This window comes from Podarcis filfolensis (assembly GCF_964270895.1).
Source record: "Podarcis filfolensis genome assembly, chromosome: 2".
Classification (NCBI taxonomy): domain Eukaryota; kingdom Metazoa; phylum Chordata; class Lepidosauria; order Squamata; family Lacertidae; genus Podarcis; species Podarcis filfolensis.
In genome coordinates, this window is record NC_139605.1 from 11,225,436 (window position 1) to 11,248,263 (window position 22,828).

A 22,828-nucleotide genomic window follows, 5' to 3' on the forward strand; every position below is an offset into this window, starting at 1 on the left:
CTAAAGCTAGCAGGGAAATGTGTTGCAGCATGGCTTTCAGGGTGTTGACCCCGCTATGTACGTGACATTTGAGCCATACAAATCAACATTTGCACTCTCTTTCAAGCAGCAAACACTCGCCTGGGTGTCAGCATAACGTGTGAACGTGGCCGCTGTTCACACACCCAAGTTTCTGAGCAAGTGAGAAATCGTTCCCATCCTGTTCAAGCATGACACTTGCTGGGTGAGCTTGGGCAAGTCACTGTCTCTCAACCACACCTGCCTCACATGGTTGTTATGAGATTAAAAGGCACGTGTACCACTTTGAGGTCCTTGGGGAGAAAGTGGGATGTAAACATAATCCTAATTATAACAATGAACACAGCAGCCTCTGTGAATACCTTGGGACTGGATTTTCTAAAAATGAAGCTCACTGGGGCGTTTGTGATTTCTGTAATATATGGTTTTATTTGCACATAGAATTGTAGAGTTGAAGGGACCCTGTGGGTCATCTAGTCCAACCCCTTGCAGTGCAGGAATTTTTTGCCCAGCGTGGGGCTCAAACCCGCAACCCTGAGATTAAGAGTCTCATGCTCTACCAACTGAGCTACCAAGGTGGATGTGCACCAACTGAGCTTACGTTGGATGGTCTCACAGGGCTAACAATCCACCAAAGGCTGGTCCCCCTTTAGTTCTAGGGTTCCTCAAAGAGAGCAAAATCTCTGGGTGTTCCCAGCTCCAGTTGCAATATGAGGTTGACTAGCCTTCTTGCTGATTGGAAGGTCGGCAGTTCAAATCCCCGCAACAGGGGTGAGCTCCCATTGTTCAGTCCCAGCTCCTGCCCACCTAGCAGTTCAAAAGCACGTCAAGTGCAAGTAGGTAAATAGGTACCGCTCCGGCGGGAAGGTAAACAGTGTTTCCATGCGCTGCTCTGGTTCGCCAGATGCGGCTTAGTCATGCTGGCCACATGACCCAGAAGCTGTCTGTGGACAAACGCCGGCTCCCTTGGCCTATAGAGCGAGATGAGCATGCAACCCCAAAGTCGTCCACGACTGGACCTAACGGTCAAGGGTACCTTTACCTTACCTTTAGTCTTCTTTTATGCTCTCCCCCAGTCAAGGGATGGTGGGCTGACAGCTGAGTCCTGATTCCCCAAAGGGCTCCCTCTCGTCCCAGAATCATCCTTCCACCAAGAGGCATTGCCTTAATTCATTGTATATGTTATTCCAAAATTCTTTAATGGCTGTGCATTCCCACCACATGTGCATATATGACCCTATTCCATCCTTACACCTCCAGCAAGGTGGTGATGTGTTTTTATACATCTTTGCTAGTTTTGCTGGAGTGTGGTGCCATCTGTATAGCATTTTCATAATATTTTCTCTCAGATTATAGCACCACCTTAACCCTCTCCTGCCTCACTCTCACAGTCAAGAATCGCATACCCATCAACCGCCCCATTTCTTCTGTAAAAGGTAAAGGTAAAGGGACCCCTGACCATTAGGTCCAGTCGTGGCCAACTCTGGCGTTCTGGCGCTCATCTCGCTTTATTGGCCGAGGGAGCCGGCATACAGCTTCCAGGTCATGTGGCCAGCATGTTTACCTTCCCGCCAGAGCGGTACCTATTTATCTACAAGGACTTGATGTGCTTTCGAATTGCTAGGTTGGCAGGAGCAGGGACCGAGCAACGGGAGCTCATCCCGTCGTGGGGATTCGAACCGCCGACCTGATCAGCAAGTCCTAGGCTCTGTGGTTTAACCCACAGCGCCACCCGCGTCCTATACCTTGTTATAAAATGCTACCGTCTGGTGCATTATTTCTGAAACCAGCTTTATACTGATTAGAGTCCTTCAAGGATTCTCTAGCCAAGGTGTGAACACCTTTGCAGAGGGTAAAAGCCTCCCCTCCCACCAGCGCCCCCTGCCTAGTGTACACACAAATAGAAATGAATCTGACACTAATGACGCCATGCTGATGTGAACAGCTTTGGAGGGGGAGGGGAGAGAGCTGTGAAATGCATGGGGGGAGGCAGAGGGGCAACTTCACTGTGCTTTAACATGAACACACCCGAACACACCCACAATTCCTTTAACAAAACCTGGCACGGTGGCAGACTCAGGTCTCAAATTTCAGTGACACCCTGTGCAATGCCAAATTTTGGCGCCCCTTCCTTTAAATAACAGTTATGGCATCCCCTGTGGCTCCACGCTCTCAATCTCTGCTACCCTAAATCTGCCTCTGCCTGGCACAACCCAATCCAAGGTCAGGTGGAATAAGTTAACGGGAAATTATTTCCAAGTGTTGCTTCTCTCCAATAGGAAAGGCTTTGCCCGTTGAATTTCAGTCAACAGGGGAAAATATTCCCTGCCCCTGTTTCTCCCTGGTGACCAACAGCTTCACCTCTTGAATTTCAGCCTGTCGCATTGAAGGAGAGAAGGTGCAGATGTTCAGCCACGCAGCCCCTGCCAACGAAAAGGCTTTCGAACCGGGAGGCGGGTGCGGTGCCTGAAGCCTTATCGCCTCCTCGCCTCCCGGCCCACCCAGACACCGGGCTCCTTCATCTTGAAGGCGTTGCAGCGGGAGACAATGTGTGTGGCTGTAGCCAGCCAGTTTGTTTTAAAGGCCGACATCTGTGGGCGACATTTTCCGTCACAGCCTGGAACCAGTTCCTGCCTTTGTCCTATTGTGGCAGCCCAGACAGTGGCCCCTCGCGAGTTCCCAAACTTCGCCGCAGCCTCCTGCCAGCAGTGGCCCCCGACAATTCTGGCACACAACTCCACACACACAGAGCTCCCCGATACCCTGGCCTTGTGGTGTGTATGTGCTGGGTTGGGGAGGGGTTTCTGCACATAATGCTCTCCCATTCCAGCGCAGAGGACCCTGAGAGTGACAATGAACTGGTTTGTTCGGTGGGGGGTGAGGAATCCCAAGAGGGCGGAGGGGACAATGAGGCCCTGTCTGGGCCACTCGCCTCGTCGGCGGGTTTGGGGTCGAGGGGGGGAGGGCGTGACTCATGCCAGGGGCCGAAATGCCAGGGGGCATCGGCCAGAGGTGGGTGGAAGGGGGGATTTGCTGCGGCTGCTGCTGCAAGGGTGCGTGGCGGCTGTCCAAGAAAGGTGGGGACTTGGCTGTTTCAAACTCTGCTTCCACCCACAGCTGAGCTGGGAACAGACGGCTGGATGCAGGAGCTCTCAGGTTGGGACCTCAAGGGCAGCAGGAGAGAAGCACCAAGGCTGAGAGGAGACGGAACAGGTAGTGTGCAAGGGTATTTGTGTGAGGTTCGTGGTGGGGAAAGTTTGCAGCACGCGCCAAGAGAACGTGTGTGTGTCCGTCCTGAGGGATAGCTCATCTGGTAGAGCATGAGACTCAAGGTTGTGGGTTCGAGTCCCACGCTGGGCGAAAAATTCCTGCTTTGCAGCAGTTGGACTAGATGACACACCCACCCACAAACACACACCCACACACACACGGTGGTCCCTTCCAACTCCATAGATCTGTGATTCTGCATGTAAAGTTTGCTGAATTCTCCGCAGTGCCAGATATTGAGGATGGCGCAGGGCCGTCTTTGCCAACCTGGTGCCCCCCAGATGTGTTTCAGACTACATATCCCATCAGCCCTGGCTGGCATCTCTGGAGGTCATTGGGTCTGGTCGGCAAGGGCTGATGAAGAAAAACGTTGCTATACTGGCTCCTTTGCTGTTTTGGCACGGGGGGGGGATGTTGAAGGTTTGTTTTATCGTTTTATAATGTATAGAAAACAAGAGAGAAGAATTACGACGAGTGGCAGAAGTTAAAAGATGAAAAGCAGAACTATAAAACGGGCATGCAGAATGCACAGAGTTGCACAGGGGTTAAAATAACAAGTCTTAAGTAAAGACTATAAACGTTATCAGATCACCCAGGATAGTTGCAGATTTGCCAGCCTTGTGATGATGACTGCACTGAAAACGATGGCTCTGCTGCGTATGTCATAGAAGAATGCCAAACTGTATAAAGATGGTCTGGAGGTTCCAGTCCTTGTCGAAATCTTGAATTATCCGTTATAGCTATATTCCAGAATGAGCGGTACCAAGCAGCCAGGGGAAGATTTGGGACTGTTTTCCATTGAGTTGCAGCTACCATTCATGCTGCCAAGATCATATATAATACCAATTCATAGAACCATAGGATTGTAGCATCAGAAGGGACCCTGAGGGTCATCTAGCCCAACCCCCTGCAATGCAGGAATCTTTTGCCCGACGTGGGACTTGAACCCACAACCCACAACTTCAGGGTCTCATGCTCTATTGATTGAACTAATATATATCTGTTTTAACAGTAGCTCGACACGTGGAAATATAGGGCAGAAACCTGTTCTTGGCCTGAGTGGGGCAGGGGGAGCTTTTGCTGCTGCAATTTCTGCATGTTAAGGTGTTCAGCAAAGGAAACAGGACCAAAGGAAGCCAGTAAAAAGAGGAGAAGCCTCATTGCAATGGACAAGACGAAATTCTGTACAAATTTGCACTACAGTAATTCTTTGGAAATCACACAAAGCCCTACCAGGAAAGATAAATTTTGTGACAAAAGGTCCATCTCCAAAAGATTTTTTTTTAAAAAAAATTACACCCCTTTCTCTCTTTTATTGAAGAACAGGATGTTTTAATGTCATCATCATCATTACAGAGGCGTCTGTGGAGGGGATATATTGATTGAAAATGCCTAGCCAACCAGATTGGAAGCTGGGTTCCTATTGAGTATATTTCAATAGTATATATTGAGTATGACAGCGATGTGGGATTGATCATTCTGAGATATTATGGCAGGGGACAAAGCTGCATTGTAACTTTTGAATACATGTATAATAATAATAATAATATAAAAATTACATCACATAATAAAGCAAGGAAAACCGCTCCTTCTCATTCATTTCCCCCTCGCCCTACCCACATATAAGGAACATGAGAACAGCTGTTCTGGGTCAAGGCAAGGGGCCCTTCATAGATGCTAATTTTCAGCTGGGATTCCATTACCTACTGGCAAACTGAGGGTGCAGGATTAAGGCCAGTTTGGGAACTCTTGCACGACAAACCCACTTCCCCCCAAAGACCAGGCGTTTTGTGATAAGGAAAGCGTGGACGTTTGCTTCGATCTAACCTTGCCCAGCCTCCCCTGCAAACCAACCAGACTGATAGCTCAGTTAGTTGGAGCAAGGTGCTGATCATGCCAAAGTCGCAGGTTCAATCCCCGTACGGGACAGCTGCATATTCCTGCACTGTAGGGGGTTGGACTGGATGACCCCTAGGTTCCCTTCCAAGTCTACAATTCTGTGTCAGTCTGAAGGCAAAGGTGCTGCCCTTTCCTTAAATCCTTCTCTTCTCTTCCACAGGTCCTGGGATTTGAACCTGCTCCCTGCCCGCTGTGCTATGGGGAGGCCGGGTGTTGCTGCCACAGCCTTCCTCTGCGGGGGGCTCCTCGCTGCCTTCCTCCTGAGGGAAGCGCTTGGACAGAGCAAGAAGCCTGAGACGTAAGGAGAGAGCGGTGGGGTGGGTAACGCAGGCAAGGAATGTGAGGCTGCCCCCTGGATCTGGGCCAGAAAGCTGCAGCAGGAATGGGGATGGGGGGGACGGACTTCTGCAACCGCTTCCCACCCTAAGGGAGGGAGCCAGTATGGTGTAGTGGTTAAGAGCGGTGGACTCGTAATCTGGTGAACCAGGTTCGCATCTCCGCTCCTCCACATGCAGCTGCTGGGTGACCTTGGGCCATAGCTGTCAACTGTCCCTTATTTGGCGGGAAACTCCCTTATCCCAGCACCGTCTCCCGCTGCTGTCCCTTATTGATGATGTTCCTTAAATTTCCCGGGTTTCATGCTCGCCCGGCTCGGGAGGGAAGCAGTGGCTCGGGGTCCTCCGCCGCGAGAGAGAGCGTGCACTGGCACCGTCGTCCTAGCGCGAGGAGTTCCATCGGCCCTTCCCTGCCTGGGGGGGGGGAGGAGAGAGACACTCACCCACGCCGCCCGCGAGCCCGGAGGCGGCAGCAGTGGTGGCAGCTGAGGAGGCAGCCTGAGGGAGGAGGAAGAGGAGGGGATGGGGAGGGATGCAGAAGGGCAGTGCTTCAGCGGCCGCGGCGGCGCTGCAACCATCTCATGCCGGATTGACAGCATCTGTCAATCCTACCAATGTATGTAACTTTACAACAGCAAAATCCCTTATTTTGGCTGCTGATCCCTTATTTTAGAGGCTGCTGGTCCCTTATTTTCAAATCTGTAAGTTGACAGCTATGCCTTGGGCTGGTCACACTTCTCTGAAGTCTCTCAACCCCACTTACCTCACAGTGTTTGTTGTGGGGGAGGAAGGGAAAGGAGAACGTTAGCCGCTTTGAGCAGTGGCGTAGCGTGGGTTGTCAGCACCCGGGGCAAGGCAAGTAATTTGCACCCCCTAACCCGTGGATTTTAGTAGGGGCAGAGAGCTGCGAGTGCGAGCGCGCCCCCCCCAGATGTTGCGCCTGGTGCGGCCGGCCCCCCCTGCACCCCTCACGCTACGCCACTGGTTTTGAGACTCCTCCGGATAGTGATAAAGCGGGATATCAAATCCAAACTCTTCTTCTTCTTCCTCTATAGAGCAAGATTCAAAGTTCTTGTCCTATTGTACTAAGACCTTTTGGCCCAGGGACACCTTTCCTAGTATATCCTAAGCTGGGATAGCTCAGTTGGTAGAGCATGAGACTCTCTTAGTCTCAGGGTCCTGGGTTCAAGCACCGCATTGGGCAAAAAGATTGCTGCATTTCAGATGGTTGAACTAAATGTCCTTCATGGTCCCTTAAAACTCTACAATTCTATGATTCCAATCACTGAGATCATCGGGGGGGGGGGGGCACTGTGAGAAGCTCCCGATGAACCAGAAACACGAGTCTTTGGGCATAGTGGGCCCAAATCTGTGGAACTCCTTGCCACAAGAAATCAGGCAGGTGCCATCAAGATGAAAACGGTTTTCTGCTCAGGACACCTTCGCAGTTTAAAGCTGTTCTGATGTCACACACATACACGATGCTTTTATTTGTGTCTTAAATTTTCCATATGATATTCTTTACCTATGTTTAAGTTGCTTTGACAAATAACTTGGGAACTGGATATAAGTTCCTTAAATAAAGAGAAACAAGTAACTGTGAAATAAATAAGAATGAAAGAGCAGAGGCAGGCTGAACACAGCAGAATTCGGCAGCCAAGCTGCTCGCCGGAGCAAGACGGCTTGAGCATATTAAGCTGATCCTGGTCCAATTGCACTGGCTACCAATTAGTTTCTAGACCCAATTCAAAGGGATAGTTTTGACCTATAAAGCCTTAAATGGCTCAGGACCGTGATACCTCAAGGACTGCCTCTTTCCATATGAACCTACCCGGACCCTGAGATCATCTTCCGAGGCCCTCCTTCGTGTGCCTCCTACTTGAGAGGTCCGGAGGGTGGCAACACAAGAACGGGGCCTTCTCTGCAGTGGCTCCCCATCTGTGGAATGCTCTTCCCAAGGAAGTTCACCTGGTGCCTTTAGGCGCCAGGCAAAAATGTTCCTTTCTAACCAGGCCTTTGGTTGATTTGATTGACATCCTATGCCCTTTTAAAATGTGTTTATTTTTGGGGGGGGTGTTATTGGGTTGCTGTTTTCATTTTGATTATATATTTTGTGGTTTTATATTCTGATTTTATTCTGTGAACTGCCCTGAGACCTCCAGGTATAGGGCGGTATATAAATTCAATTAATAATAATAGGCTAGGTGATTGGTGCGTGAGAGTACACACACACACATACAATCACACTTCCTTCTCTTCGAGAACCTGAAACATTGGGACCAAGCAGCTAGGCAGGAAACAGAAGAGCAGAAAAAGGAAGTTCCTTCACATCAAATAGCCCTGAGCTCTGCTGATATTCACAAGGCATCACAATCTGGAACCACTGACAACAGTCCCAGAATCATGGAATTGTAGAGTCAGAAGGGACCATGGGGTCATCTAGTCCTACCCCCTGCAATGCAGGAATATTTTTGCCTGATGTGGGGCTAGGGCAGGCATAAGCAACCTTCAGCCCTCCAGGTGTTTTTGGGACTACAATTCCCATCATCCCTGGCCACTGGTTCTGTTAGCTAGGGATCATGGGAGTTGTAGGCCAAAACATCTGGAGGGCCGAAGGTTGCCTATACCTGTGTTAGGGGGTGAGAGAATCCACTGCCACGTTTTCTTGGAGATCCCACTGATTAAGTAAATAAATCTCTTATTCTTCTTCTCCTTTGGTGATCACTCGTAGCTGAGTAAGATTGTCTTCCATAAACACGGTTTTAACAATGAGTCCGTAAGTGACTGTGGAGGCCAATTCTGGACCCACACGTCCTTCCACAGTGGGGACATTGGTTTCTGGGCAGGAGTTGATCACGGTGTGGATTTGCCAAGCGTGCCTTCCTCTTAGTATGGTTCTCCCTTGCGTCCTGAGTTCGAGTGTCTTCAAAGCCCATGACACCTTTAGATGACTCCTTGGGGTCCCTTCCACAATTGCAGGATTCTAAGGTTTATTAATTTCAATAGGTCTACTCTGAGCAGGACTTAGTTGAATACAACCCAATGTTTAATATGCTTTCTGGTCCTCATCTTTGGCACGCAGAAAGTCCCGATTCAGTCTTGGGCTTTTCAAAGAATCTCGGGTCTGACGAAAGCCCTTGGCACAGGGCACCAGAGTTTGGCACTGAGACAGAACTGTATAGACGGATCCCCGTACAAAAGGCTCTTTTGTCTGAATCCAGCAAAAGACAACATCTCATCTCTTTAAAACAAAGCAAATAATTAAGAAGCGAAGACTGTCCTGGGACCTTCGCTCCCCCCCCCCGCCCCTTTCCTCTTGGAAAGATAAAATAAAAATGTGCTGCAAATTGTTTTTTTAAGAGCTGTGGGCTATACAAAGAGGATAAATTATGTCAATCAAAGCAAACGCATGCACACAATTTGTCTGGAGACGGATTCTGGTCCCCACCCCTGACTCTCCCAGGCAGCTTGAAAAAGATGAAAAATTGGGATGGATCCAAAAGCAATCCTACTTCTCCAAGTGGCAAATAACTTATGCAGGTTCCCGTATCGTTTTAACAACCTGCTTGGCCAGAGGAGACAACAGAATGACAGAAATATATGTATATGCTACAGAAAGCAAACTCTTTCGCAGATGACATGCAACTCTCTTAAAAACATTGTCTCTGCTCAGCTAAGCAGCCAACGATGGCACCTTGCACAGAGATCAATTTAACTTTCAATTCAACTCGGTCCCTCTAAAGTAGAAGGGTACTGGGAGATATTTTTAGCAGAGCAGCAGCACTGGGAGATAGTGGCTCCTTAATCCTTCCCCCACCTGCCATTTCTCCACTCCAAATCATCTGCCCTTTTTCTCCATGGGTTTCAGAAAGCACAATTTCACCCAGCTCCCAGATATAGCTGGCAGAGAGGCAGGGAGCAGAAGCTGTATGGGGGTGGGCCACAATTTCAGAATGAAAAACTGGTACGTGGGCATTCAAAGAGTTAAGCACCCCTCCACAATCCAGCAATTAATATCTCATGGTCATGGCCAATGACGTTTTCAAAAAGCTGGATCCGGAGCGCCTTTTGAACATAATCATAGAAATATAGAGTTGAAAGGGACCCTGAGGGTCATCTAGTCCAACCCCCTGCAATGCAGAAAAATGCAGCTGTCCTTAAATGGTCTCAGACCAGTATACCTGAAGGAGCGTCTCCACCCCCATCGCTCAGCCTGAATACTGAGGTCCAGCTCCGAGCGCCTTCTGGTGGTTCCCTGCGAGTAGCCAAGTTACAGGAAACCAGGCGGAGGGCCTTCTCGGTAGTGGCATCCGCCCTGTGGAACGCCCTCCCATCAGATGCCAAGGAAATAAACAACAGTATCTGACTTTTAGAAGACATCTGAAGGCAGCCCTATTTTAGGGAAGTTTTTCATGTTTGAAGTTTCATTGTGCTTTTAATATTCGATTGGGAGCCGCTCAGAGTGGCTGGGGAAACCCAGCCAGATGGATGAGGTATATTATAATTAGAATTAGAATTATTAGGATCAAACCTGCAACCTTGGCATTATCAGGGCCACGTGCTAACCAACTGATGCCCATGAGTAGTTTTAATTGGACGGCTGGGGGAGTATGGATGGGTTTGGGCAGAGAATTTAGCAATCTATGCGGCACCCTGGTTTTAAACCGGAAGCCGCATTATGCAGCCAGGCCCTTAGTCCATCTATCTCAGTAGACACTGACTGACAGTGCCACTCCAGTGATTCAGGCCGGGGACTGTAGGGGATTGAACCTGGAACCTCCTGCAATGGAAAGCAGATATTTCAACCACTGTGCTAAGACCTTTATTTTCAATGTGTTAGCGATCCCATGTGCTTTAAGCCACCACAGGGCTCTGATATTCTAGAGGCTGAAAGGAATCACCAAAACCCTCTCAGTTGTGCACCCTCTTTGACCCACAGCCGAGTGTGCGCACGGCGCACGTTGAGGATCCCCTTGTTCTACAACGAGACCTACGCCAAGCCTGCGCACCAGCCGTATTTGACGCTGTGTGCTGGACCCCGAGTCTGCAGCACCTACAGGTATGCAAAGCCCATGGAGATTCCAGGGGTGAGGAGAACGTTTTACTGAACGGTGCATTTTTAGGGTCGTGTATTTCATACCCCTCAACTGTCCCGTTTTGAAGTGGGACATCACAGAAGCCAATCCCGGCTTCTGTTTGGATCCTGGAATGTCCCATTTTTTGGCCGGGCGCTCTGGGGCGACCCTGCTGATTTGCACCAGAGCGCCAGAATGAAAGATGCTCGGTTTTTTTTTTGTCTCATGAGAGTGTCTTTCGGTCTTGTACTCCCACATGCGCGAGAGTTCAGGACCAAAAAAGGAGTGTCCTGATTTTGATGCCACAAATGTTGGAGAGTATGGTTTCTGCTGGTATTTAGGTTTTTTTTTTAAAAAAACCTGCTATCTGTTTTAACTTGCTGAGGGAGAGGGTCTTTTCTGTGGTGGCTCCCTACTTGTGGAATGCTCTCCCTGATGAGGTCTGCCTGGAGCCATCTTGACCCCAGATAAAAACTCCACCTAGGCATTGGACAGATTGTCATGATTTTCTGTTCATTGATTATGTCAGCGATAGCCAACATGGCTCCCTCCTGATGTTGCGGACTCCACCTCCCTTCACCCTTGGTCATGCTGGCTGAGGCTCATGGGAGTTGTAGTCCAAAACATTGGCTTCCCCTAGATTGTATGCCTTTTCTGCTGCTTTGTTAGATCTGTTTCATGAGTCACCGTGTTGCCTTTTAAAGTAATTTCATCATGCTTATTTTAAGAAAGAAATGTCGTGCTTTATGCTCTTAAAATTCCATGAGTCACGTGGAGACTTCTTATATGGCAAGTGGCTAGTGATTTGAACTCATGACTGTTGTAATGCCTGTTGTGATTTTGATCTTTTTCCCCCCAAAAATTTTTATTCATTTTATAACACAAATAAACAACACAAACAGAAAAAACACACAATACAAACAAATTCCTGTCTTATTTTTTCTAAACATTATTAGGTGAGCTTCCCCAAGTCCCCCCATCTGATTTTCATTTTACCTCATCTTTAGCAGTTTACATATATCAGAATTTTTAACCATTTTTTTATCTTACACTTACTTTTACCCTAAAAATCTTCACATTTTATCCCTTACACGTAATACTATTTTAAAATACGCTATCTTCTACTTCTAACCCTGCAGCCTAGATGTTGATCTTTTAGGCTGCATTGTATGGTTATCTGCTTTGTATACGGTGGTAAAAAGGTGAGAGATAAACAAACTCTTTTCCTCACCAGTGGTCCTTACCAGCTATCAGCCACAATAGCTAATTTCCAACTGCTGAAGACAAACAACAAAGGATGCTGATTCCCCTTTCCCCCGGTGTGCAGTGATCATAGAGTTCTGGTCCTTTACTGTGTGTAGCAAGTCTGTCGCTGTGAAACCCTAATAAGCGGAGAGACTTTCTGGTCAGACGTCTCTCTGCGGTTCCTGCTTCAGATAATGCTGGCATTGTCTCATCTTAAACACTGTATGGTGTCAGAAATGGAAATCATCATGTACCCAGTTTGGTGAGAAGGGGAAGTAGCCAAGGACACTTGCGTTTTTCCTCTTCCCTAGGACTACCTATCGCGTGGCCACACGGCAGGTGCGCAAAGACATTCTGCAAACCCACATCGTCTGCTGCCAAGGCTGGAAGAAACGCCACGTGGGGGACACCAAGTGCGAGGAAGGTGAGTCCTCGAACCGTGGCTTGTGCCGCAGAAATGTGATGGAAGCCACAGAGTCTGGCACCACTCAGTTATCCACACATCCCTAAGATAGTTGGTTATCTCCTTGGCATCTGATGGGAGGGCGTTCCACAGGGCGGGAGCCACCACCGAGAAGGCCCTCTGCCTGCTTCCCTGTAACCTCACTTCTCGCAGGGAGGGAACCGCTAGAAGGCCCTCAGCGCTGGACCTCGGTGTCCGGGCTCCTTCAGCCTTGCTCTCTCCTTTCTCCTGCCAGCCATCTGCCACAAGCCCTGTCAGAACGGAGGCATCTGTGCCCAGCCAAACCAGTGCCAGTGCCAACCAGGCTGGGGCGGGCGCTACTGCCACGTCGGTGAGTAGAGAAGCTGGGAGCGACGAGAGGCGAGGGTTAGCACTGGGTGGCTGGTGGGGGACGTTGGTCACGGCTAGCTTGACGTCAAAGGCACCATCGCATCCTTTCCGCCTGAACCATTAGGAAGGCGCCTCAGGGGGCAATTGCTGGGAGGTCCGGGGTGGTGCCCTCTATCTTAGCCTGGTGCCCTTTATTGCAACAGAAGGCACCACCAGGGCTCATTTAAGGGATAGCTCCGTCGGTAGAGCGTGAGACTTTTAAATCTCAGGGTGATGGGTTCGAGTCTCACACTCAGCCAGGCATAAATTTCCTGCATTGCAGGGGACTGGACTAGATGGGTCCCTTCCAACTCTACAGCTCTAAGGTTCAGATTTCCTGTGGGTTGGCAGATACTTGGCTTTAAAGGCCTTACTCACCAGGACTAGAAACTTGGGGTCTCTGAGGTTTCTGCAGGTTGGCAGATTCTTTATTCGAGGTCCTGAGAGGAAGATACAGCAAGGGCTCTCCCTCCTGCCAGACACGTAGACTCCTAACCCCGCTGCCGTCTTTCCTTAGACGTGGACGAGTGCCACGCACCCGTCTCTCTCTGCGACCAACGCTGCCTCAACACCGCAGGGAGCTACGAGTGCCAGTGCCACCCTGGCTATGCCCTGGAACCAGATGGCAAGAGCTGCCGCTTGCTGCCCACTGCCCAGGCCGCCCCTATGCTCGCCAGCAAAGGTGGGTCGTCACAAGGACTGAGAGAAAGCTCTATGGAAGGGAGAGGAGGACGCTTTGCAGGCTGAGGGCTGCATTGCCTTCTGGGTAACATTCCAGAGGCCACATGTCGGCAGGGGCAAAAGTGGGCGGAGCAATGGCTCTGAATTTTGCCTATGCACCCTAAACCAGTTTCTATTTGTATTTATGGTTTGCTTGTGTGTTGCATCTTTTCCCTACCTTTATCTCTGAGGAGCTCAAGATGGCGTACGTGGCTCTCCCCTGCTTCATTCTCTCCCTACAACAACCCTGTGAGGTGGGTCAGGCTGAGGGGCAGTGACTGGACCAGTGAGCTTCATGGCTGAGTGAGAATTCGAACTCTGATCTCCCAGGTCCTAGTCTGACACTCTAACCGCTATACCACGCTGGCTGTGTCTCTCTCACACACAAACCCCTCTGCCCTTTATCCGGGCAAGCAAGATACCTCAGCAGAATTTGAGGACACGTCCCAGCTGTGCCAAAACACTCCTGGAAGGTGCGAAGGTGGGCTGGTGAGGGGCGTGGCCTGTGGAATGGGGTGGGGCCTGTTGAAAGGGGGTGTGGCCTGCGGAAATTCTCAAGGGCCAGATAGACCTGGCAGGCAGGCAGGTGGGGGCCGGCAGAGGGCAGAGTGAAGTTGGTGGGGCAGGATCCCACCAACTTTATGTCCCTGGCCACATCCTTACCATCCACTTAAAGTAACTCCTATCTCACTTTCGCAGTCATGGCTTCCCTGCAAAGAATTCTGGGAACTATAGCTGGTGGAGAGCGCTGGGAATTGTAGCTCCGTGGGGAGTGGGGATTTTAATAGCTCTCTGGTTCCCAGAAATCTTTGGGAGAGGAAGCTACGGGTGTTTAACAAAGCGATACAGTGGAACCTTGGTTGTTGAACGTAATCCGTTCCAGAAGAACTTCTGAAACATTTGACAACTGGGGTGCAAAGGGCTGTCTGCAAATTCAGCTGAGAAAATTGAAAAACACACAGTGGGAGCCGTTCAACTTATGAGGTGCGTTCAAAAACAGAAGCATTTACTTCTGGGTTTTCGGCATTTGGGTTCCAAAACGTTCATCAACAGAGACATTCGAGAACCAAAGTTCCACCCACGTGTCGGTGTGGGTGAAGGCCTTCCTCATAGAAGGAAGCAGCCGGCTCTACCATTGGGCGGAGTGAGGCGGCTGCTTCAGGCGGCAGTTGATGTTGACAGGTGGCGTTGAAGGGCAGGTGTGCGCTTGTGTCCTCAACTTGTGTCCACAGTGCCTTGAGGCCATTTTTAAGGGGGTTTTGGGTTCAATCCCCGCCATCTCCCTGGAGAGCTGGTAGAATTTCCTGCCTGAACTCCTGGGGAGAAGCTGCCAGTCCGTGTAGGCAGCACTGAACCGGGATGGACCAATGATCCAATTCAGTGCAAGGCAGCTTCATAAGTTCGTTAGGGCTGCTCAACAGGATTTTTTTGGGGTCGCAGGGCATCTTCTCCCTCACTCCCTTTCCGTTTACTGGTTACTGAGGTGGTGGAGAGCATGACACCTTCAATTGCGCCACTTCCTGGCTTCTTCTTACAAACAGATCTATTCTTCACGGGTCACAGCAGCAGCTGCCTCAGACTGTGACCCCACGCTGCCGAGTGTATTTCACAACTTCCCTGTAAAAAGCAGCTTTGAATCTGGCCACTGAGTTCAGTTCCAAGAACCTCTTTCTGCTTTGGTTTACATGAAAAAGGAAACAAAACAAAAAGCGCATAGGCCCTGAGAGTCGCGGAACGCAGTCTTCAGTTCCTTTGTAAAGTACCCCAAACCAGTAGATACCGTATTTTTTGCTGTATAAGACTCACTTTTTCCCTCCTAAAAAGTAAGGGGAAATGTGTGTGCGTCTTATGGAGCGAATGCAGGCTGTGCAGCTATCCCAGAAGCCAGAACAGCAAGATGGATCACTGTTTTTGCTGCGCAGCGATCCCTCTTGCTGTTCTGGCTTCTGAGATTCAGAATATTTTTTTTCTTGTTTTCCTCCTCCAAAAACTAGGTGCATCTTGTGGCCTGGTGCGTCTTATAGAGCGAAAAATATGGTATCTACACTGATTGGCTTAGCGTTGTATCCAATACTAGTCCTACTCAGAGTAGACTTATCTGAGTGAAGGGACCTGACAAAATTATGAGTGGGACCAGCATTGGCTGAGGGGTGGAGTCTGGACACTCGAGGGCGGTGCCTGTGGAAAAGGAGGTGGAGCCTGCCAGGGACCTATTAGTCGACGCCCCTAATTAAGTGTACAAAGAGCAGAATGCTGATTCGTTGTGTTCTGTACATGTGTTCAAATCTCGCCCTCCTTGGCCCATCTGCCAGCGTGGCACAGTGGTTAGAGTGTTGCACTTTGGAGACCAGGGTTTGAATCCAATCACTGTGAGACCTTGGGCCTGTCACTGCCGCTCAGCCTAACCTATGGTTGCCATACGTTCGGAATATTCCGGACATTACCCAGAATACTGCAGTTGGCCAATTTTCCTGAAAAATAGCTAAAAAACAAGATAGATTTTTTTGTAATTATGCCAAAAAAGCTCAACATTATTGGGCAAAAGAAAAACTTTTGAGAAGAAAGGAGAAGGGGAGAAACCATGTACAGTGGTACCTCGGGTTACATATGCTTCAGATTACATACACTTCAGGTTACAGACTACGCTAACCCAGAAATTGTGCTTCAGGTTAAGAACTTTGCTTCAGGATAAGATTCCACCTTGAGCTCCTTGGAGAAAATGGTGGGAGATACAGTGGTACCTCAGGTTAAGTACGTAATTCGTTCCGGAGGTCCGTACTTAACCTGAAACTGTTCTTAACCTGAAGCACCACTTTAGCTAATGGGGCCTCCTGCTGCTGCCGTGCCGCCAGAGCACGATTTCTGTTCTCATCCTGAAGCAAAGTTCTTAACCTGAAGCACTATTTCTGGGTTAGCGGAGTCTGTAACCTGAAGCATATGTAACCTGAAGCGTATGTAACCTGAGGTACCACTGTAAATACAAAAAAGAAATGAAATCAATTTTGGACCCTCTCTGGGGCTCCACCACACACCGGCCTTTCCAGTCCTGCTCCTTCTCACGCTCTCTTCTCCCTTGTCCTCCTCTTCTCTTCCCCCCAGTGCAAATTTTAGGGGCTCAGGAGACGATTCCCAATGAGATCCAGGAGCTTCAAGCCAAAGTGGAGCAGCTGGAAGAGGTGAGAGTCTTTGTAGGTCTCTGTCCCAGGAGGCTGACTGGCCACTGGGAGAACAGGATGTTGGGCTCTATGGGCCACTGGCCTCATCCAGCTGGGCTCTTTATTATGTTTCTGTTCTGGCCCCTTACTTTGAGTTTCAACCAACGGCTGACCCATAAGGGACAGTGGCCTTCGAAAGAAAACAGTTTCCTCACCCCAATTTTAGGGGTCATTGGACCACCCCTCCCTGGTTTTTGGCCACCACACTCCTTACATGCCAGGGAGGGAGAGGCCCTCGAGTTTCCAACAGCTGGGTCTGTTTCAGATAGTTGCTGGATGAGGGGATAGCGGACAGATTGATAACTTTTAAAGACCCAGGTGGAGGGAGCTAAAGGCCAGAGATTAGCAAATCAAAGAACTTAGCAGTAACAAGATTTCAGTGCGGCATTTCTCGGAGGTAGAAACAGAGACGGGGGTTTACCCGGGGATACGTGCCATTTTTTCCCCTTGCAGCATGTGTGGGCATAAAGAATTTGGCAAAGCCAGCTCTGGATAAATAGCAGATGAAGAATCCATAGTGAGTGCCCTTGAAAATGGTTATGTCCTGGCTATACCCTTGGGCAGCCAAGGTGCTATTTGGGAGGAGGAGAGCCGAATGATGCAGGCCATTCCTGCAATATCTCCCCCTCCCATGATGGGTTTTTATTATTATTATTATTATTATTATTATTATTATTATGCCCCACCCTGCACTGTAAGGTTGAAAGGTGGGCTGTACACAAAATGTTGTTGTCGTTTAGTCGTGTCCGACTCTTCGTGACCCCATGAACCAGAGCACACCAGCATTAGTATTATTAATTACATTTGTACGTCACCCTTGATCTGAAGCAGGGGTAGGCAAACTAAGGCCCGGGGGCTGGATGTAGCCCAATCGCCTTCTCAATCCGGCCCGTGGACGGCCTGGGAATCAGCATGTTTTTACATGAGTAGAACGTGTCCTTTTATTTAAAATGCATCTCTGGGTTGTTTGTGGGGCCTAGGAATTCGTTCATTCCCCCCCCCCCCGAAAAAAAATAGTCCGTCCCCCCTCATGGTCTGAGGGACAGTGGATGGGCCCACGGCTGAAAAAGGTTGCTGACCCCTGATCTGAAGACCCCAGGGTGGTTCACCACAGAAAAATACAAAATGAGAACATACACAAAGTTCTTAATAAAAGCAAAAACAAGCCAAATAAACCCCTCCCACAAAGACATTTAAAGGGACTTGGAATGTTAAGCAGCCAAAGGCCTGGTTAAAGAGAACAGTTTTTGCCTGGCGCCTAAAGGTATGTAGTGAAGGCGCAAGGCGAGCCTCTCTGGCGCCTTATTAAGTGCAATACAAATTAACGTATTTTTCACTCTATAGGACATACCTGACCATAGGGCGCACCTAGTTTTCAGAGGGGGGAATCAAGGGGAAAAAATATGATTCCCCTCCCCCCAGCTCTGGGAGCAGCGGACAGGCTTTTCGATGGAGCTTGTGGGGCTGGCGGTGGGGGGAAGCGCTGCTTTCCCCCACTGCCAGCCTCAAAACCAGGTCGGGGAGTAGCGCGAAGGCGTCGCGCACCTTCCCGCTGCCCCCCCGAGCCTGTGGGGCTGGCAGTGGGGGGAAGCGCTGCTTTCCCCCACCACCAGCCTCAAAGACCAGACTCTCCTGGCTTCAGCGAAAGCAACGTGAAGCCTCCAGAGCTCAGGCTTCGGAGGCTTCACGTTGCTATCGCTGAAGCCAGGGAGCCTGCATTTGCTCCATAGGACGCACACACATTTCCCCTTAATTTTTGGAGGGGGAAAAGTGTGTCCTATAGAGCGAAAAATACAGTAGTTATGAGGAATGGGCTTCTGCCCCACCAACTTGGGTCTGCCGTCAGTCAGCCCCCACCTTTGCTGCTTGGAGAGTCCATTGAGTGGCCCTGCCTGACAGCTGCCTCCTCCTCCTTGCTCTCAGTATTGCCCCATGTATAACAAAGCCAGAACACGTTAGCTGTCTCTGGCGCCACCTACTGGCTGGCTTCCCACCTTCTGCCCTATCAGTCCCAGTGGGCCCCTGCCACAACTGCCCTGCAACCCTCCTCTCTCCATCCCACCCCTGCAGCGCCTGGAACGTGCCATCGCCATCTTGCCGCCTTCCCTGGAGCCCGCCCAGCTGAAGGAGCTCTGGAGTCGCCTGCTCTACCTGGACCAGGTGGAGTCGCTCAGCGATCAGCTGCTTTTCCTTGAAGAGAAACTGGGGGACTGTGAGTATCAGAAAGGCCACGCAGCCCCTACAACCTTGGCGGCGGGAACACGCCTCGCGACCCATGGGTACCTGAAGCGAAACAGGAAGGTGCCACCTAGCACGTGTGCCCTGCACCACCCAAACCTTCCTTGCGCTCTCCGCTGAACCCTCACATATGGGGTCGCACAGCTGGGGCTTCCAGGTTCTTGCGAGAGTTTGCCGGAAGCTGCCGCGGCCGCTTCCACTCACTTATCCAGCGGTGGCAGAGATGTCCCCAGACTTTAGCCGCCTGAGGCACATGCCGCAGTCTGCCTCATGGATGGGCCGGCACCATCCATGGGAGGCAAATGATTTCATGCAGGCGAGGGTGTGACCTGGGGCAAGGGCATGGTTAAGGAGAGTCCCGAGGGCCAAGTGGACTGGTCTGGAGGGCCGTAGGTGCCCCTCACCACGAGACCTGAGGCAATCACAGGCTGGCTCAGGGGTGAGGAACGCTTTGCATTCTCCTCTGGGCAACTTTCCAAGGGCGGCATGAAACTCTCCAGAGTTTTAAGCAGCGTATTTCTCCCAGCCCTACCTGTAGATGCCTTGGGGACTGGAACTGGAACCTTCTGCAAGAAACCAGATTTTTTGCATGCATCCCCGTTTCCTATTGGGCTAGGAAACATTGGTTTCAGGTACTTTGGCTGCTAAGGGACGCGGGTGGCGCTGTGGGTTAAACCACAGAGCCTAGGACTTGCCGATCAGAAGGTCGGCGGTTCGAATCCCCATGACGGGGTGAGCTCCTGTTGCTCAGTCCCTGCTCCTGCCAACCTAGCAGTTCGAAAGCACGTCAAAGTGCAAGTAGATAAATAGGTACCACTCCGGCGGGAAGGTAAACGGCGTTTCTGTGCGCTGCTCTGGTTCGCCAGAAGCGGCTCAGTCATGCTGGCCACATGACCCGGAAGCTGTATGCCGGCTCCCTCGGCCAATAAAGCAAGGTGAGCGCCGCAACCCCAGAGTCGGTCACAACTGGACCTAACGGTCAGGGGTCCCTTTACCTTTGCTGCTACAGCTCAATTCACCCCTCCATCCCACGTCACCCCTGCAGATAATCAATTTTGCCTTGCTGGTGGGATGTGCAAGCCCCTCTGTGTAATATTGGGAGCTGCTTTATGGCAATTCAGACCAGTCATCCACCTAGCTCAATACTGTCTACACTGGTTGGCAACAGCTCTCCAGGGTTTCAGAATGAGCTCTCTCCCAGATGCCATGGAAATTGGGACCTTCTATGTGCAGATAATGCTGAATGCCCTTCCCCATAACTCTTAATTAAATAGCTGCCAACTATTTCTACGAACTGCCTTCCCTCTAGTATCGGGTGGTTGGAGGTCTCTTGCACTTTTCAAACCTCATTTTTTTTCTCCTTCTGGGTTCCTTGCTCCCAGGTGCCTGTCAAAACGGTAAAAATGGCTTTGGCTACGACATTGCCCGGTGATGGCTGCGTCCTGGACTCGAATGATGGGAAACAGCCCCTTCCCCCACCTCCTGCTCCCCACTCTTGGGCTGGTGGCTACTGCTCTAGGAAGCTCGAGTTTAACATCTCCTTCCTGGGCACACTCCACTCATTACTTAAAAGCAAAATACGCACAGCAAGGGCTAGGCCTCTAACGGATTAACTAATGGAAGCAAGCTTCTGAGTCGCACAGCACTCTTCTGGAAGAATTTGAAGCACGGCCACACAGAATTCTTGAGGCATTCACAGCCAATGCAAAAAAGAGAGAGGAAAAATTAAGCACTTTTGATTTCAATGGGAGATTTACAATGAATTTCTATGTGTGTTGACTCATTAGCAAATCCTGCTGCAACTAGTAGATTATTCCCAACTATGCAAAGGACAGCAATCTTAAGCAGGTGCTTAATGCCCCCACAGAAGTCAATGGAATTTAAAAGTGTTAGCGTCCGACTCATGCCAACTTTTAAGTAGCAATGTGGCCTGCCTGGGGTGTTCTTGATTTTGTTGCCTGAATTTTTTTGTGGTGAAGAGCACTCATTTTTGTTTCTTGGATTACCTCCCTTCCACCCCAATTTTCCAGTTTCTCTATCACCTTGTTTATCCTGGGCTGGTCTCTCAACCACCGTCAGTCCAGAATTCAACAGGTAGAGCTCTTAACTCCTCTCGAACTCCCATTCTTCTGAAACACACCAAACTCTTAACAAGCTAATGGTGGTGGTCTCCACCACATTCTCTGCAACCCTGTACTTCTTCCAACCACACGTGAACAACGGAAGGCACTTATTTGCTTTTGAGATCTCGCTGTCCCTGCTAGGTTGGCTGCAGTGTTGTTGGACAACGCAACTCCTATCTTCCCTTACCCCCCCCCCCCGCCCCCAAAATCCAACATCTAGAAGGCCACAGGTTTTCCAGCTCTGGAACTAGGAAAAGATCTGCGTTCAATTCCTCTGCCTGGAAGCTCACCTATGAATGCTACCTTTGAGCTCAGTATCCAACAGGGCAAGCTATGATTGCACGTTGCAGCATCTGAAAGATGAATGGCTTTATTATGGCATAATATTTTGCGGCGAAGCTTAATTTTTAAAAAATCTTCTTTCTTTTTTAGCGATCACTCGTAGCTGAGTAAGATTGTCTTCCATAAACACGGTTTTAACAATGAGTCCGTAAGTGACTGTGGAGGCCAATTCTGGATCCACACATCCTTCCACTGTGGGGACATAGGTTTCCGGATGTGAGTTGATCATGGTGATGGTTTGCCAAGCGTGCCTTCCTCTTAGCACGTTTCTCCCTTTTGTCCTGAGTTTGTGCTTTTTCAAAGCCCATGACACCTTTGGGAAAGGCTGTTCTCCAACTGGAGCGCTCGCAGGCCAGTGTTTCCCAGTTATCAGTGCTTATACTGCATTTTTAAAAGATTTGCCTTGAGAGTGTCTTTATAAACCTCTTTTGTTGTCCACCGGTATTTCGCTTTCCATTCTTTGGAAGATGACAATCAGGCATCCGAACAACATGACCAGTTCAACGAAATTGTTGTTGAAGAATCATTGCTTCGACATGGGTGATCTTTGCTTCTTCCAGTACTCTGGCATTAGTTTGCTTGTCTTCCCAAGTGAATTAAGGGGTCGTGGGAACCTGGCGCCGAGTTTCCCAGGGACAGCTCTCTGGGCAAGAGAATATTGTTCAAGCTGCACTTTTGACATAGTTAATTTCCTTTTATTAAAAAACAAATAAATAAAAGGTCACTTATTAACTTCTTGAATTGTAGCAGTCCTGTTTAGAGAAAGATGCCATTTTAATTCCACAGAATCTCTTGTAAGATTCTGATCCAGTTAATAACTGTTCATTGGAATGAATTGCTGCAGCTGGATTTAATTGGGAATAAAACAATAGTAGTAGTCTTATTATTTATATGCCGCTCATCTGACTGAGTTGCTCCAGCCACTCTGGGCGGCTTCCAACAAAAAGACATTTAATAATAAAAATGACACATTAAAAACTTGGCTAGACAGGGCTGTGTTCAGATGTCTCCTAAAAGTTTAGTTATTTATCTCCTTGACATCCGAGAAGAGGTTCCACAGGTGGGCACCACTACCGAGAAGGCCTTCTGCCTGGTTCCCTGTAACCTCACTTCTTGCAATAAGGGAACCGCCACAAGGCCCTCAGAGCTGGACCTCAGTATCCGGGCAGAACGATGGGGGTGGAGACGCTCCTTCAGGTATAAAGGGTTGAAGCCCTGTATGTAAATATTAATGATAATATTATCCATGCATCTAGCTAATCCCATTTTTAAAGCCATCCCAGTGTGTGACCATCACTACCTCCTGTGAGGGCACCCCCCCCCCAGCTCTTTCCATAGTTTATCTGCAGGTAAAGGTAAAGGGACCCCTGACCATTAAGTCCAGTCGTGGCTGACTCTGGGGTTGCAGCGCTCATCTCGCTTCATTGGCCGAGGGAGCCGGCGTACAGTCATGCGGCTAGCATGACTAAGCCGCTTCTGGAGAATCAGAGCAGCACACAGAAACGCCGTTTACCTTCCT

At 49.6% G+C, this 22,828-nt stretch overlaps 1 protein-coding gene across 1 annotated transcript; it reads left to right on the forward strand.

Moving 5' to 3' along the window:
- Positions 1-1,758: 1,758 nt before the first annotated feature.
- Positions 1,759-22,050, forward strand: EGFL8 (EGF like domain multiple 8). The gene is made up of 10 exons (XM_083602382.1): positions 1,759-2,792; positions 3,136-3,231; positions 5,345-5,482; positions 10,459-10,578; positions 12,151-12,263; positions 12,538-12,633; positions 13,189-13,353; positions 16,491-16,567; positions 18,677-18,818; positions 20,227-22,050. The coding sequence occupies exons 3-10, from the start codon at positions 5,382-5,384 to the stop codon at positions 20,274-20,276; spliced, it is 864 nt and encodes a 287-aa protein (XP_083458508.1). The 5' UTR covers positions 1,759-2,792; positions 3,136-3,231; positions 5,345-5,381; the 3' UTR covers positions 20,277-22,050.
- Positions 22,051-22,828: the final 778 nt, after the last annotated feature.